Source organism: Pungitius pungitius, chromosome 7 (assembly GCF_949316345.1).
Source record: "Pungitius pungitius chromosome 7, fPunPun2.1, whole genome shotgun sequence".
Taxonomy (NCBI): Eukaryota; Metazoa; Chordata; class Actinopteri; order Perciformes; family Gasterosteidae; genus Pungitius; species Pungitius pungitius.
Window position 1 is genome coordinate 19,219,216 of NC_084906.1, and position 17,471 is coordinate 19,236,686.

At 45.3% G+C, this 17,471-nt stretch overlaps 2 protein-coding genes across 2 annotated transcripts; one reads left to right on the top strand and one right to left on the bottom strand.

Moving 5' to 3' along the window:
- Positions 1 to 711: 711 nt before the first annotated feature.
- Positions 712 to 13,156, bottom strand: LOC119217246 (granzyme B-like). The gene is made up of 7 exons (XM_037470748.2): positions 13,138 to 13,156; positions 12,849 to 12,982; positions 2,480 to 2,610; positions 1,850 to 2,009; positions 1,609 to 1,738; positions 1,276 to 1,506; positions 712 to 1,183 (listed from the first exon to the last, which is right to left on the bottom strand). Exons 3-7 carry the CDS (start codon positions 2,538 to 2,540, stop codon positions 1,013 to 1,015), a joined length of 753 nt encoding a protein of 250 aa, XP_037326645.2. The 5' UTR covers positions 2,541 to 2,610; positions 12,849 to 12,982; positions 13,138 to 13,156; the 3' UTR covers positions 712 to 1,012.
- Positions 13,157 to 13,395: 239 nt separating this feature from the next.
- On the top strand, positions 13,396 to 17,471 carry si:ch211-212d10.2 (uncharacterized protein LOC557710 homolog). Its single transcript, XM_037470196.2, has 3 exons — positions 13,396 to 13,810; positions 15,365 to 15,480; positions 15,724 to 17,471. Exons 1-3 carry the CDS (start codon positions 13,618 to 13,620, stop codon positions 15,823 to 15,825), a joined length of 411 nt encoding a protein of 136 aa, XP_037326093.2. The 5' UTR covers positions 13,396 to 13,617; the 3' UTR covers positions 15,826 to 17,471.

Consider the following 17,471-nt stretch of genomic DNA (forward strand, 5'->3'; position numbering starts at 1 on the left):
CCGACAGGAGGAAAAACTCCCAAAAAACCCTCTTTTGGGGAGAAAATTGAGAGAAATCCACAACAGATGGCAATTAGCTTCCGTCCCCAGGTTCTAACATTACATTGTGACAGGATGTTAATGTGTACAGTATTTATATGATTTACATGAATATAAATAGTTATTGACTATAATTCATTCACTTCATCTAACATACAAATGTAATATCTACTCTCTAACATCACACAAACTACAATTCTACACTAACCATTACTACATGTAATATACTTCCCACCACTAGGTGTGCACTTCTACTTAAATCATTAACACATCCACACGTAATGTGGTCCAATCGGTTTATGTTCCACGCTAATTGGTGTAAACGGATCTCATTACTGTGAAACCTCATGATCTAAACAATACTGTTTGTCAGTATCCATAACACTTATGCACTAAGGGTAATGCAGCAAATACTTCCACTTTGAGATTGACTGATAGTCAGATCATTGTAATGAAATGAATTTCATTTCAACCGTAACGGAGGAATTGCCTTTTGAAATAGTAGTACTTTGATGTTACATTGAGTCATATTGAACAGGTGATTTTAGTCCAATGAACAAATGATCTTTGATTTTTTTTGTCTATTATGTCCAAGCGATTAAAAAACATGCAATTTGGCAATGAGTGATTGTAAAAAAACTGTAAATTAAAGTCACACAGGGAACATGGTGAGAGAGCAACAGTTTATTCCTTCAAAACAGTCAACAAGCATTTGGGTATTTGTTTCATGGCTTGTTGTGTATTTAAAAGCAGGATAAAGTATCCTAAACCAGCAGACATTGTATCTATCAAACAAGCTTTAAGTCTTCAGTTATTTTTTTAAACAGTATTTGAAGCAGCCGCTCACTGAAACCTACCGATTCGCATTCAAAAATCTAAACCAAATCTGATTGGATGAGACACAAAACATGCTGCACAATTCCAAATGCATCCGAGCCCCCCCCCCCGATCGATCCCGCCGGACGGATTTCGATCAGTCGTCGCTTTTGGCGGAGAAATCGAGCGCCTTTTTCATGGTGGAATCGATCCAGGTTTTGCAGAGGGGAATCTTAACAAAACAGTGGATGCGATACTCGGCCCCCACCACGTTGGAGAAGACACCGTGCGCCTTTCCGTCACAGACCAGCGGCCCGCCAGAGTCTCCCTGTAAAGAAAAATAGTGACTAGTTGACTGATTACCGATGGCCGACATTTGTTTGTCCACGCGACGCCTCTACGCCAGAAAAAAACGCCTACTTGAAACGGCCCGTTTTTTCCCTCGGAGCAGTAAAAGTTTCTCTTGTCGCACTCCGGGTCCGACACGAGTTGCACCTCGACCTCCCTGAGCACCGGGGAGCTGAAGTTGTTCTGCGTGCCTGTTTTTCCCCAGCCGGACACCAGGCAGGACTTCGGCCCGGAGACGTCCTCCTCTTCGTCCGCGAGGGCGATGGGCGCCACGTTTTTGTTGAAAATTGCCTTGGAGCTCAACTTGAGGCACGGAGGGAGATAAAAGAAGAAGAAAAAAAAAAAGAGTAACACGCAGAGAAAACAAGTGTGATGGCTTCAATCGGTGCTCGCGAATGTTCTTACCCTGAGAAGCATTATGTCATTTTTGTAATTATTGTTATCATAGTCTCTGTGCGGGAACGTTTGCGCAACAGACGTGACTTGAAATCCCTCACTGTGGACGTTGTGAACTCCCAGGGAGACCTTATAGGTCCTGAATCAAATTCGGGAAAATCAAATTCAAATTCAAATTCATTTTCACAAAAAAAAAAATGAAGATAGAGATTTGACAAGATTTGCATCGGGTCGTCGGCGCCGCACTGACTTGGCGCTGCAGTGGGCCGCCGTCAGCACGAAGTTCTCGTTGAGGAGGAAGCCGCTGCAGATCCTGTCGTTATTGCCCCCGTTGACCAGCGTCAGCAGCACCATGTACGGCCGGGTGTGAGGCGCCGCCTCGCGGCCCCCGATGATCCCACCTGCATCCACTGGCGGGGGGAGGGGGGATTCGTTTACGTTACTACCCATCGCCTACCCGGGTACACATGGGCAAACTAACACTAACTTTAATGATGGCTACGTGTGCTTTACTGATTTGTTATTTGTTTGACTTCATGTTGATTGATTGGATTGTTTCCCTTTTTTGGCAGAATGTTAAATCCATTAAATGTTTTGGCATTTCATGATGATTGATGATGTCGACCACAATGTGTTAAGACTTTTTTCCAATAGTAGAAAGCATGATGTTATAAAACCGTCTATTTACAATGTATTTCAGTACATCTGAACCTTTGTCCTCAGTAATCCATTCATCCGTTTGTAACACATGAGCTTTGTAAAGGCACATGACAGAGCTCTTATGCAAGTGGCCTCTGAGTGCACACGAACTCACAGTACTCCATAATCCACAGAGATGGATAAACGACGTGATACGAACGGACCGAACACCAGAACTCACCTTGACCAGCGAGCGTCAGCGCAAGCGTCAGCACGAGCAGCAGGTCACGGCGGGCGAGCATGTTGAGATCGGAGCCCCCAGATGAGCGGCTGAGGAGCAGCGGCGTGGTGCATCACTGACAACATCGCCGCCTAAATACCTCCCCCCCCCCCCCCCCGCGTCAGGGAGAGAGAGAGAGAGAGAGAGAGAGAGAGAGAGAGAGAGACACGCGTCACAACCACATTGTTTGACGACAGCACGCAACCACGAACGCAAAATGTCCTCCTGCAGGCCGGTTGGGGTCGGGGGAGGGGGAGGGGCTGTGGGGGGTGGTGGGGGTGCACACTATGCGTTGCATGCACAACGTGCGTGCAGCAGTGACGCGGAGGCCCCGCGGCCCCCGAAAGGCAACATTATCATGATGTTATCTGTGTACAAATTGCATTTGTATGAAAGTGCGGCTTGTGGGTTAAATGTGTCCCCGCCCCCCCCCCACCCTCCCGACTCCGAGCTACCGGAGGAATGAAGAAGCCACGAAAGCAGCTTGATGGTGAAATAATGCTTCAGTCGGTGCGCACGAGACACTGTTGGGATTTCTTTTATTATAAAAATGCAATCAAAGCACAAAGCACGCACGGTTCCTTGTGCATGAGTTTCACCCCCCCCCCCCGCCGACCCTAAATGCGAAGCCCGCCGGCCACTTCCTCAGTCTAGACTCTAGTATGTCCCACACGACGTCCTCACCGATTCGAATGAAGGACAACTGGGATTTCATGTGCTGGAGGAGGAGGAGTTTTTTTTGTGGGGGGGGGGGGGGGGGGGGTGTTTGCAAGCTCCTGGAGTCCAGGGCCGTGATGGGAATCGCAGGAGGCCCGTCACTTTTCACACGGGCTGGTTTCCCCATCGGGGGCGAAGCAACGAGGGGATGTGAAAAACAGCCGTGCGGAACCATCCATCACCGCGAGTGACATGTTCACGAAGAAGAAAAAGGGGGGAAAGGAACGACAATAAAAGCCATCAAACCGAGGACACATGTATATGTGTTATTTATTCACAATGCCAGCAACACAGAAAGTGAAAAATAAAACATTTAAGAGATAATAATCGTAGAGTGATTATAATTAGCCAAGGATGTCTTTGGTCATTAATTATTTTAACGTGGGATCTACTCGGTTGTGTTTTGTCCCAAATAATAATGAAAATAATAATAATCTGTCGCCTGTTCCTGCTTCTGCTTAACCAGGTGAAACTTGACTGTGTTTTAACTTGAATCAGAAGCCAAGTTGTGTGGAAGTCGAATGTGTACAAAACCAAACTTTAATCAAATGTAATTAAGAACAGTATTCAGGTCCAATCTGAACAATGCAGCACATTTACTGGAATTTGCTTTCTGAGAAAACTTAAACATTAAGAGGACTGTGCAGAGGGATATTTAACCTTGAATGAATGAACTCTATTTTCTCACTGAATTATCTGATATAATTCAGATTAAAAAAAAAAAAAAAACACACACTTTTGGTTCGATCCGAGCAATCGTTTAAACCATCTCCCCAAACTCTCGATTTCTCACAGGAGCCGCGCTCTCCGACGTGACTCCGGGCCACGTCAAGCTGCTATCTTGTCGCCTGCTCTCCGCCGAGCAGGAAACCGCAGAGAACATGTAGCACGGAGGCGAAAAAAATTGAGGTCAACGGTAATCATTAAGAGAGATAAAAAAATAAAAAAAAACAATATGCTGAGTCATCACCACGTCTTTGCAACACTTTGTCGCCTAATGGAGACAGTCACGCGGTACCTGGAAAAGTTCTTTTAGGCACACTTTAAGTACTTTGGTGACGTGTCGTTAGTCGGGTGAGTGAGTTCAGGTAAGATGAACAGGCCCTCGTGGACTTTGAGGTCTCCCGTGGGTGAAAAGGTTCGCCCTTTGCCCTCCTCGTAGTGACTCCCTGACGACCTTTTTTAGATTTTTAGATAGATCGGTGGGTCAACATTGGTTTGTGACATTGCTGTTGTGAAACACACCCTTTCAATACGAACCCTAATCTCTATCGTGTCCGCGTGCCTCTTTCATTTCCTGTCTGCAGTTTAGTCCACAAAAAACACACCAACCCGCAGGATGCCGGTTTGAGACCAAGCGGTCGGTTAGTAACAATATGTAATTATATGACTCAAAAGGGAGAAAGAAAAGAGGAAAATCCTTTGACTGGGCTTCCAACAACATCAGTTATGTCGACTGTGTGGGTGTTTTTCTGTTCAGCTTGAACCGCTTCGATCCGAATAACACATGGCGTCTACGTGCTCAGGACGTGGGATTCATATTTAGATGTATCAGATTTAATCCCGAATAATGACAGAATGGTCATTTTCTTCTTTTGCCCTCTTTTCAGTTTACTTTCAGAGTGAAGCTTTTCCAGCTTTTTACAAGAACCAGCCGCTAAAATCTTTTAATGACATCAGGCCCTTTGAAAAGGACACCAGCTTCAGAAGCAAAATCCAACCAGACTCAACTGAAGCATTTTCAACGGTCACATCCATCCGCGCGACATGCAACCTCTTCATTCAGCCCATCCTAATCCCGAGGAGCAGGAGTCTCTGTTACAACATTGTTATGCATAGTTGAATAAATAAAAAATTGAGCAATGTTATGAGTGAGCGAGCTGCCCCTACCAAGATGGCCGCCGTCTGCGGACGTTCGACTGGCCGCCAACGCGGACGAGACATCTAGCCTTTATCTTTATATACCCATGGCGGCTCTGACCAGCGTCTCGTATCAGCGATTTGTATCACTCGCCGAAGCTCTGGTTCCCAAATGAACAAAGGGCCGCTTTGCGCTCTCACCCTCGCGAAGCCCGACTGGACCGACGGAGTCACGGGATCTAACGGCGCCTCGCTCTCCTCCTCACAGATGTGCACGCAGAACACAGCATGCCTTTGCAGTGTATCGCCTCATCAGTCTGTCTGAGTGTTCTGACCACATAGAGAGAGAGAAAGAGAGAGAGAGAGAGAAAAAACACGTGGAAACAAAAACAGGCCTCTGAGGGTGCTGGATAGGCTTTGGCTGTGGTGCACGCCAGGCCTGGAGGGAGAGCGGCACAGAGAGAGAGAGAGAGAGAGAGAGAGAGAGACAACCACGGATCGAACCGAATCGCGGCGGTAAACTGATATTTAGGCATTCCCGTTGGCCACGTTGTCACCGGGGGACATGATGGAGGTGCCAGATGTGCAAGACAGAAGAGGTTTTGATGTGATGGTGTTATGTTGCTTCTATTTAGCTCCGTTACGAGTATTATTATTTTAGTTACACTCTTTGAGGCCCACAATGCATCGCAGACGTGGGCTTACGGCACTGTATTATTATAGTTTTAAGCACGGATATGTAGTGATACTTTACTTTGTCGTGTTCTTGCAGAGATTTAAACTCTGATGGGCAACCAACACGCCCTTTTCTAGAGAGGCCCGTTTCCTCACAAAGACCGCTGCAAATGGGCAACCGTTTTTTCTTCGCGAGTCGACTGCAAATCGCAAAAAACAGAGAAAAGTTTTTCTTCCTTCACAGAAAACTTCTCTTTTTCGAAAAGGGTTCGAGTGTTTGTGCAGAAGTGGTTTCAAGCACTGATGCATGTGTTGGTTTTGGATGCGGTGCGCACACAACTGGGTAAATGAGACTTGGATTATACAGCACGCGTTGTTAAATTATATTATAGACTTCTCTCTGCTTTTTTGATCCTCCGTTCCAATTTTTTTTTTTTTTCCCCCCCTCTTAAGAATTCAAGGGAACATTAGCTGAGTAATTATTCCTTCAATAGCAGCTATTCTTCACTGTCACACTCGGCGGTTACTGACCTCGCCGCGACTCTGTTGAATCTGGGTCACTCAGACGCTCAAGAAGAAACGCTGAGGTGGAAACTTGGAGCGGATGGGAGGTGTTGTTCCACCTTTGGCGGCTCATTCTTATCGCCGCGCAGCTGGGGAGCATTTTGGGAGGTTTCGTTGTGGCCTCGCGGGATGCATTTAAAACACAAAATGACGACAGCGTGGGTGGCTTTTGGGCTCTTTGAAACCAAATGGCAGCCGCTGTTTGTTTAATTTAGTTTTAAAGACGCCTGGATCACATTTTGCTGCAGAAGTTGATATTCAGGATTACAGCTGATGTGAAGATTAAGGCTTCGCCACAAGCTGCCTGCATGTCAGAGGCGGCTGATGTGATCAACCGATCCCCATTCATTACTTTGCCGTTTATTGAAGGTTTGATAAATGTGTGCTGATAACGGAAAAAAAGAGAGAAGGCTACAGGCTTTGGCCACATATAAATGAACTACCGCGCGGTCACCACCAAGTGAGGACGTCTTGTATGGTATCCATTCTAAAAGCTAAAATTCAACTGACATAGCAACTGACATATTTGATAGTGTAAAACAAATGGTTAAAATCTCATCAGCAGGTGTCAACCACAGACTTTCATTCAAGCATCTTGACCCCCTCCCAAACGCCCCGTCGCCTTTTAGACGTAACAATCCTAAATGCATCAGTCTGAACTCATTCATCTGTCACAAGGATGTCCCAAACACACCTGCAACCCGACACAGCACATCCTCCACAAAGCTGCACACTGTGTTAAGACTATGAAAATTGCAGTTCACCTCCCTGCCTGAGGGGGTCGCCGTTCTGTTTTGCCTTGCTCTGTGCCTCTTTGCTTCTTCGCCGCCGGCCTCTCTTTTGCCTGTCTCTCCAGCTTCCAACCGGACCAGGCTGTAATGTCCCAGAGGGCATCCTTACCAGATGCCCAAACCACCTCAACTGGCCCCCTTCACGCCGTATCTCTAAGGGAGACGCCAGGCCATCCTCCCGAGTACCCGTCCTTCGTGAGCTTATAGGTCAACACTGCATAGTAGAATGAATAAAAGGTACACACGTTGAGCCTCATGTTGCTTCTGCAGAAATGTTTTAGCTGCACAAGCAGACTGACTTGTAGAACAGAGGAGGAGGCAGTCGGGTTGGACGGACGGTGTTTGGAGCAAAGGAGACGGCTTGGATTCACCTTTTCAACAACAAAGATTTCAAACTGCATAAGTTCCGGTTTGACATTACCTTGCATCAAGTTTGTAGTTGGCAACAAGTACAGATTAGATTATCATAGACCACTTCCTCTGTCTGACGCAGCGGAGAATCAGGGCACGTTATCTCTCACGGGGCTGCAGAAAAAACTCAATTTCTGCAAGTCACCGCTTCCTGTTACCCATCAAAAAACCCATGATACCTAATACCATACCTCTTAATCCACACTCTCAACTAGCCAATAGTCAACCTCTGCGCCGTGTCTGCTAAACGCTCCACTACGATTTTTGCTGGTTTGTTGTATGGTTGCCATGGTTACGCCCCCCCCCCCCCCGTGTTTAGTTACGTTTTAACGATGCAGCTATATTATTATTCAGTTATATGGGTCTCCAGTCTTTGAAGAGAATATGGTTAAAGGTTAGAGTGGAGGCAATTTCAAGCCTGAAGATGGAAACTGTAATGACATGACAATTTTGTCTAATATCAGTTAAAATCTCTCATTCTTTGAGGGTTTAATTTTAAATAATTTGTGCTCAACGAACGGAATCTCTGGATCACATACCCTTCGGTTTTCTTATGGAAGTATTAAACTGGACGATGGCTGGACCTCTGGCCCTGCCGATCTTTGACTGGAAAGGCACTCAACACCTCATCAAGTGTTCCAGTGCAACTCTAATAGCCTCGTCGCTCAGACTCCATGGAAAGTCAGGAAGACATTCGGACGGACCTGTGGGCAACACACAGGTTATTCCAACCGTTCAGCTACTGCCCTGACCTAGTTCTTAGCAAGTGCGACCCATTATAAATTGCCGGATGCGAAGTGAAATGAAAGAGCACGTGGAAGACGGGAAGTGTCTAAGGTTGGTGTAGATCCTGCTTCAGGTGTTACTGCTGGTCCTCACGGTGACGTCTCACTGCAAAGACGGTGAGGGACAGCGATTGTCTGTGCAAAATCCTGAACGCACAATCCTCCTCAGTTCAGCGTTCGTTTCGCACAGCATGGCGGATGGTCAGTTGGAAGCAGTAGATTGGCAGCGCTCAGCCACCGTTAACGCTCATAAAATCGGCGCATGGGTGCAAACCCCCCCCCCCCCCCCAAACCCCAGTGGAAATGACACCACTCGCATGGCATTCAATCCAGGGAATTGTAAAATATTGCGCGGTTGTATTTCCCTTTCACGCGAGAAGTTCTTGTGTTTTACAAACGCGTCCCCACGCGAACATGCCGAGTTTAGCTCTACGAGGCCTTTGGTTCTGATTGTTCACTTTCCCAGATGGAAGGAGAGCCCCCCCCCCCCCTAACAAATCAACCCCTCTTCTATGAGTGCTCTCTTCCTCCGGCTGAAGAGGCCGACGCAGGATCCATTTTTTCTTTTCACGGCCTATCGAGTTGCCTTTTACAGAGCCGAGCTTTCTTTTTCTTAAATCCTTACATTCGCTGTGTGTGAAGCGGAGAAGTGACGCACTGAATGTCCAGGCTGCTGTTATTTCAGTGATATTTTACACCTCCTCTGGCCATTACACCATCCACTCTGATGGAACACGGGAAACACGCTAGATCGATTGATGCCTGAATCTAATTTAAGCTGAATCAATTGAGAAAAAGGTGTATATACTGCATATACTGTATATATATATATATATATATATATATATATATGTACATATCTCACAAGCTTACATCCTGGGAGGTTTGTCTTTTTAATACCATGTCTCCAATAAAACCAGGGACATGCAAGAATGATTAAAACTGTTGGACTTCGCTACCCTGATCTATCTTATTCCAGGCTGTGACATTCCTTCAAAAATGTGCTCTCTTTGGTTTTTCAAGGGGCAGCGAGCACAGCGCGTGCACGTGGGACACAAACAGATCAGTGAGGCTCGAAGGCTGCATGAAAAGGAAAGACTTTGGTTTGAGCCGAGGACGGAATCTGCAGCGGCGGCGGCAGTCTGTCATCAGACGGGAGCAAGCTTAACGCGTCTCCGGGGGCCCACTTTCAAACGCAGCGTTCCGGCAGGTGTTTTTCTCTCGGTCACACTGTAACACACCTGACTCCATGCATTTCATTTCAGCTCCTTTATCTGTGCAGACAAACATCAGTATCTGTTATTATTTCTGATCTCTTTTTCAGAAGGTCGTTTAAAGGAGGAACCAATCCTCATGGTGCGTGTAATTGTTTGTTATTTTACACATTTACTTCATTCGGCGACTTTTCAGTCTGCACTTCTTCATTTTTAATGAAATGCGTGTTGTTTGTTGTTTTCATTGCTATATACTGTATGAAGCAATGTATCCTCATACAATTGTTGGTATGTATTTCAAAAAGCTTCAAGAGTGAATTTTGCTTGTAACACACAGGTTTGGTGTAAAACCATGTGGTGCGTCGGGTTAACGTCAGACAGCATGAAGTGAATTCAATCAGTAGACGCATAAACACAATAAACTACAGAAACACAACGGGAAAAGTATATGTTTGTTCTCAACCAGAGAGATTTCAACATTTTTTTCATTTTTCCAGACTTGAACATCAAAACAAATCTAAAATAAGCCATGACATTTTATACAGGAAATGATGAATCCTGAATTTTACTGTTTGCTGGATCGCACGGAAAATTAATACTTTTCATCCACCACGACCAACTGGTCAAAGGTCGCCTTTCTTTAACTATAAAACTTCCCGTTCAAGTAGGAAGAGGCTGAAGACAAAGTAAATCAAATCAAAGCTTTAAAATCATCAAGGTCCAGTAGTTGTTGTTCCCATTCAGCCAAAGACAATAAAGTCAATCAGGGTTTCCAATAAAACAGAATAAACCTGATCCCATTTCATCCCCACCCCCCCCTTTCCTTAACAGTCTGTCTACTGAGAGGGGAACAAGACGTATTGTGTCTGGATGTAATCAGGACTGAGGACATGCAGGAAAGGAATGCATCGCAGTCTGATCTCTCCTGCAGACATGCATGCAATGGGGGTTGAGAGGGGGGGGGGGGCGGACTTTAAAAGAGAGCGACTCAGCAGCTCTAAGGTTTAAGATGCTCGCAGGTCAAATCAAGAGCACTTTTTGGAAAAAAAATCAGCTCCCCTTCCCGAATCCACATTTTTCAGAACATTTATCCCGCCGGACTCCGGATGTCACCACTAACCTTCGTGCTCGCCGAAAGGCGTCGTCAGAGAACAGTGACGATGTCAAAGTGAGTTTGTGGAGAGACGCGCGTTGACACGTTGAGGGAAGTACCACCACAGCGCGTGCGTTACATTTCAGCGCCCCTCCATCGCACAGGAGGCCAATCCCCAGGAAGGCGAGCGGCAACATTAATCAGCGCCTCAGAAGCGATTTTCGTCATTTCGCAAATACCCTGCAATGATAAGAGGTTTTGGGGGGGGGGGGGGGGGCCTTGGGGGGCAAATACTGTTCCCAGAGCCAACGATCCGGCCTTCAAAGATCCCGACAAGACCATGAACACTGCTAAACAAATCAAAGATGGAAGAGGATCCCTCCACAGTAACCGGATTCACACACCTTTACTGGCGCTTTATTAATGGCCAACGACTTTTCAGTCAATGCAGAACTGGCTGCAGCTTTTTAAAACATCCTCTTAAATGTGAAGGTTTTCTACACAGAGACCCACTTATATTAACAATATCTTATGGCCAAAAAAAACATTGGCTTTTGGGATTATCATGCTGAGGGTGTTTGTTATTTTGTCAAAGCCGTCACACTTAAGGTCCCTTTGCTCTGCACATTCTGCACATTCAGTAGACGACATTATCAATCCATGTAGTATCTGAGGCCCAGTATTTCTGTTCAAGCTGACAAATACAGGAAAATCAAGTTTTTTTTTTATATTAGCTGCAGTCAAACGTTGTCGGCTTTTATTCTGAAAATGAATTGGTTTTTTAGATATTGACCTTTGAAAGGAAGTTGGCTCAAGTTAAAAAAAAAAAAAAGACCAGCTCCGTTGGAACCAGGAGGCGAGCGAGAAGCAGGCGGCGGCGGCTTTTTTTTTTTTTTTGAGCTTGGCTGAAACGTGCTCTATGAAAAAAAAAAAAAAAAAAAAAAAAAATGTAAAAAGCACACTTTGGCCGGGAGGCTTGGTCTCCCATCGGTGCGTGGCGGCGGACGAGTCACAGGAAATAGCTGAGGTCGGTTCGACCGGACGAGACGAGGCCAACGATATACTAATCCCACCCAGCGATTCAAATGTTCCACCGTGCATCATTTTGGTGTCTGTAATTACACCCCCACCCCCCCCCCAAAAAAACCCTCACTAATCACTTGGAGCTCGTTTAGCGCGTTTTCTCACCTCTCAGCGCGCCGAAGTGCGGCTGCTGGCAACGACTGGTCCAACACGCTTCGCTCTACAGCTGTTTGGCTGAATTACTCAGAAGCCCCCTTTTCATGACCTCACGACCCCCCCCCCCCCCCCACCCCCTCTGATGGATAACGCTTGGCCAATGCTTTCCAATCAAACCCATGATATTCTGTCAAGCACTCGTTGTAGTTAACTTAAATTTGGTCATGTTTTGGTCAGATTGCTTCGAGAGGTTACACGACTTCACCCCATACTGCGGATTCTGTTTACTTTTGTCTTAAATGAGTAGTTTTTAAAAAAAAACGTAACCGCTTGCTTTTGCTTAAGAGTCGTTTTCATTTGAAGCCGAAAACATGAACCAAAGAGTCAAAGCAGCCAAACAAAGGTTCTGTGACGTGCGTGCTCTTCAGGTTCTGATCCAAACTGAGTTGAACGATGATAACCTGTCGGCCTCCCGAGGCCTTTGAAGAACATTTTTGAGAGTTTTGATCACGCAGCTCTGGTTTCTTTTGACGGGCTCTCGTTACACCCGTCGGTGATTTTAACTTTTAACCGACTTCTGACAAGAAGCAGGTGCACTTTCTCGCTCTTCCTTCGCTGTGACACGTTTTCTCGGGCTCTCCTCCTCGAAAAAAAAGGGTGCCTTACATGAGTGGGTTCCTCAGAGCGAGGAATGGGAACAAGCGGGCCTCTGTTATGCTTCACTCGGGTCTAGACAGCAACTCGCATTACTTCTCGAGCTAATTTCGCTCGCAGCGTTATTGCTGGCAGAGCAACGCGATGGAGACAAAGCCAATGAAAGTTGAAGAAACACAGATCATTTATGTATTTGGGGTTTTCAGCAATTTGCCAGTTGGATGAATTTTGCATGCGGTAAGAAATGCCCCCTCCAATGCAACGGGAAGGGTCAGTTTCATAAACTGATGTTAATGATGAGTCACAACTGTACTCTGTTATAGACCAATGGAACTAAACGTTACACATAAGCTTGAGGTTAAACGGCTCGACAGTAGTTGAACTCACGTTTTTATCTTCATCACCTAACCATGTGATGAAGTTGCGCTGAGTGGACTGGAGGTTTCTCCTTTTTCGTTGTGACATCCGAGCTTGACGACCAAAAGCAGCTGAAGAACGTGAAGAACCTGCACTGTGGAAACCTGGAGACATCGGCCAAATCATCAGCAGATTTATGATACTGCATTTAGACAATAACTTTGTTTCCATAAAAAATAGTGTTTAAATATTTAATGAGTAACTTTGATGAATTTAGGAGGGAATCTAGAGGCATACATTTACAAAGTAATATAAATACCTAGATGCGTCTTTTGATGTTTTCTTGTCAAAAATGACACTTGCAGAATAGCAACATTTCTGTAAATTACTGAGTGTATTAATACCACTATTTTTGGGGGGATTCTCTTAAAGCCCATGTTTCTGGAGGCCGGTGCCAAGTTTATTCTAAGAGGCGCCGCGTATTAAACCAAATAATCTGATTAGATGGAACTAAGAGACCGTAATAAACCGGGGGGGGGGGGGGGGGAAGGGAGGGTGGTGGTGGTTTGAATCCTCCGCGCTGCCCATCAGCTGAAGCGGAGCCGCCGGAGACTCGCTGGCTTCCCGGTGGCACCGCGTCACGCTTCTCCGGCTTGCAGCCCGGATGGAGGCGGCCCAGTCCCGCACCGCTCCACCGTCGCACACGCTCGGCCCGCTTGGATGAAATTGAACTATATATTTTAACCACCGAGATTTTTCTTTTTTTCCTTTTTGAGGGGAAATCGCGCCGTTGTGGCTCATGGCGTCCGGCTTCGGCGACGGGGACGAGGGGGAGGAGCGGGGCGGCTCGTGGAGACTCATAGGCCCGGTAGCCGGGCTCGCCGCGACGCGCTGCCGCCTCGTGTACTGCTCGCTCGGCCGCGACTCGGACGTCTGCCTCTTCCACGTGAGGGGGGAGTTCTTCGCCATGGACGCCCGCTGCGCACATGCCGGTAAAAAAAAAAAAAGGCATCCGCCCTAACAAGCGGATTCATTAATTTATCATGGGGGATGGAGTGACGACACGTTGGTACGTCACTTCCGCTCACGGAAGTTGATTTGCCTCTCAGCTGGTAATGGAAGGTCTGTGAGAAGTGGCTTGTCATAGGTTTATCTGTTCCACACATACAGTCAATGGTTCCACTCATATATTATATAGTTACACACATACAGTCAATGGTTCTACTCACATATTCTATGGTTCCACACATACAGTCAATGGTTCTACTCATATATTATATAGTTCCACACATACAGTCAATGGTTCTACTCACATATTCTATGGTTCCACACATACAGTCAATGGTTCTACTCATATATTATATAGTTCCACACATACAGTTAAAGGTTCCACTCACATATTCTATGGTTCCACACATACAGTCAATGGTTCCACTCACATATTCTATGGTTCCACACATACAGTCAATGGTTCTACTCATATATTATATGGTTCCACACATACAGTCAATGGTTCTACTCATATATTATATAGTTCCACACATACAGTTAAAGGTTCCACTCACATATTCTATGGTTCCACACATACAGTCAATGGTTCCACTCACATATTCTATAGTTCCACACATACAGTCAATGGTTCCACTCACATATTCTATGTTTCCACACATACAGTTAATGGTTCCACTCATATATTCTATGGTTCCACACATACAGTCAATGGTTCCACTCATATATTATATAGTTCCACACATACAGTTAATGGTTCCACTCACATATTCTATGGTTCCACACATACAGTCAATGGTTCTACTCATATATTCTATGGTTCCACACATACAGTTAATGGTTCCACTCATATATTCTATGGTTCTACTCATATATTCTATGGTTCCACACATACAGTCAATGGTTCTACTCATATATTATATAGTTCCACACATACAGTTAATGGTTCCACTCACATATTCTATGGTTCCACACATACAGTCAATGGTTCCACTCACATATTCTATGTTTCCACACATACAGTTAATGGTTCCACTCATATATTCTATGGTTCCACACATACAGTCAATGGTTCCACTCATATATTATATAGTTCCACACATACAGTTAATGGTTCCACTCACATATTCTATGGTTCCACACATACAGTCAATGGTTCTACTCATATATTCTATGGTTCCACACATACAGTTAATGGTTCCACTCATATATTCTATGGTTCTACTCATATATTCTATGGTTCCACACATACAGTCAATGGTTCTACTCATATATTATATAGTTCCACACATACAGTTAATGGTTCTACTCATATATTCTATGGTTCTACACATACAGTTAATGGTTCCACGTATATATTCTATAGTTCAAAAACAAAAACGCTGTGACCAAAGAGAGAAGAACAGGAGACGGTAACAGAGAGTAACCAGCATGCACCGAGGAGCGTCTTAGCAACCTTCACGGCGCTCGTTATGCAAACCTCACGACACCATCACATCGTGTCCACAAAGTAACTTGTTTTTACAATCTTCCATCAGGAGGTCCTCTCTGCGAGGGGGACATCGAGGAGGCCGACGGAGTCCTGCAGGTCTTCTGTCCCTGGCACGACTACAACTTTGACCTGAGGACGGGGAAGTCAGGGACGTCCTTACAGGTGAGGGAACCCCGCCCCCCCCCCCTTCATCCGCCCACTCTGTTTGGATGCGGTAAACATTCCTAACAAGAGCTTCCCTTGACATGAACGTCTCCTTTTCTTTTCCCTTCATCACTTGAACACAAGCTGCAGAAGAAACATAAAAATAAAAGATTTTCACAGAAGGGATTGTTCAATTTTTAACAATTTTAAATTGTACGCTCATCTGTCCCCTTTAAAGAAAAATATGTATTTCTTCCACAGCAACAAGTGTATGAAGTCAAGCTGGAGGACGGCAACGTGTTGGTGAAACACGCCGGCCGGCTCTCCCTCGAGCTTCTCCCCGCGGACCACAAGAAGAGCTGAGGAACCTCAGCGGATCCCGAGACAATCCCCCACATTCCTCAGCTTCACCTGACGCTTCCGCGGCGCTCAGCATGACGCCCGGAGGGGATTGGTCTGAAGACCAAAGGGAATAAATAGAGTTTTTTCTTGCAGCTTCTTCAACACGAAGAGCAACCAGGCAGGTGAAAAAAAAGGCAGCACGAAAACTAAAAAAAAATATTTCTCTTCTCAGAAAACGTAATAGAACAAACCAGCATACAGTATTTTATTATTGTCACGTGATCCTTCTAGTTTTTTAATTAATCCTAAAAATACAAATAATATCGCTGAGTACATTTATTGTCTTTGTCCTGTTGATTTTGTGGACAATGGATTGTTTCTGAGTTTTACCACAGTAGTGTCTGAGTCGTGGTTCCAGTTCTCCTACTTTTATAAGTCGTATAGAGGTATTAGTATTAAATTAGCTCCTCTCACCGTGACTTGAAATACAAAAGTATGACAAAAATAAGATCCCACCTGCAATGAAGGGAGCGATTTTTACAATGCAGCCAGACATGAAGCCTTTGTGTCATATGTAAAGCTAACTTGAGGAATCATTATAATTTATGCAAAATGCAAAAATCCCGACCGCAGTTCAATTGACAATTTTAGAACATTTTTCAAGTAGACGTTGAAATCCAAAACCGACCTTTGAATGAGATATCCCTTCACGAATACAAAGCGTCCCCTCATTTCAGGGGGGTCATTAAACGTCATGACAGATTCTTTCAGGGGGCTAAAGTCTGCTTATCGGCCTCGTGCCGTCAATGGCTTCTCCTCAATGTCTTCAACAGGCAGAGGCCTCCAACTCTCACGCCCACTCGATGAATTGTGGCTCTTTTAATACATTTAGGCACATTCCAGGGAACAGAAAACTTTCCTAACACAATGTCCAGTTCTGAAGAGGTTTAAAAAAGAGAAAATACAAACCCACGTTAGAGTTGTAGCCTTTATAAGAGCCGAGACGTCTCCGTCAGCGTTTCCCTTCTGACGGGTTCCTCCGTCACCGACGCAGATGGGACCCAAATGAAACGGGTACCAAGGCGCCGGAGGGAGGTTCGCGACCTGAAATGCACCATCGACTGGAGAAAAATGACTTTTTCTAGCTGTGTGTGTGTGTGTGAGTGTGTGTTTTCTCTATGGGAGGGCACCCGCTCACTATATTTTCTGGCAGCGGCCCGGTCACGAAGGTGTGAGTGACGGCGTGGCTCAACTCTCTCATTTTCCTCCCCGCTGAGCAACTTGATTACACTAACGATTCCACTGGCGAAAAAATGTCCAGATGCATTTTTTTTTCTCCCAAAATCCCCCCCCCCCTGCGGTGTAATGGCCGCACACAACGCGGAGGCAGCTATTTCGTTTCGGGAGAAAGTAAAAATAAATGTTGTTCGGGATGCGGTTCAGGTCAGATTCCGCCATGTTCCCTTGAAACTTAAAAGCATTTAGCTCATTGACTTAAATGAATTATGACTGCAACTTATGTTAATTTCAACCACTTGTTCTGTTAACAGCCATTTTATTTGCTGTAAAATATACCTATTGTTGTCACTTATGCAAAGCTTCATCTGTATTGTTCAATTCAAATTAAATGATTATATCTTAGCAATGCTGCAATGTATTTAAACGTT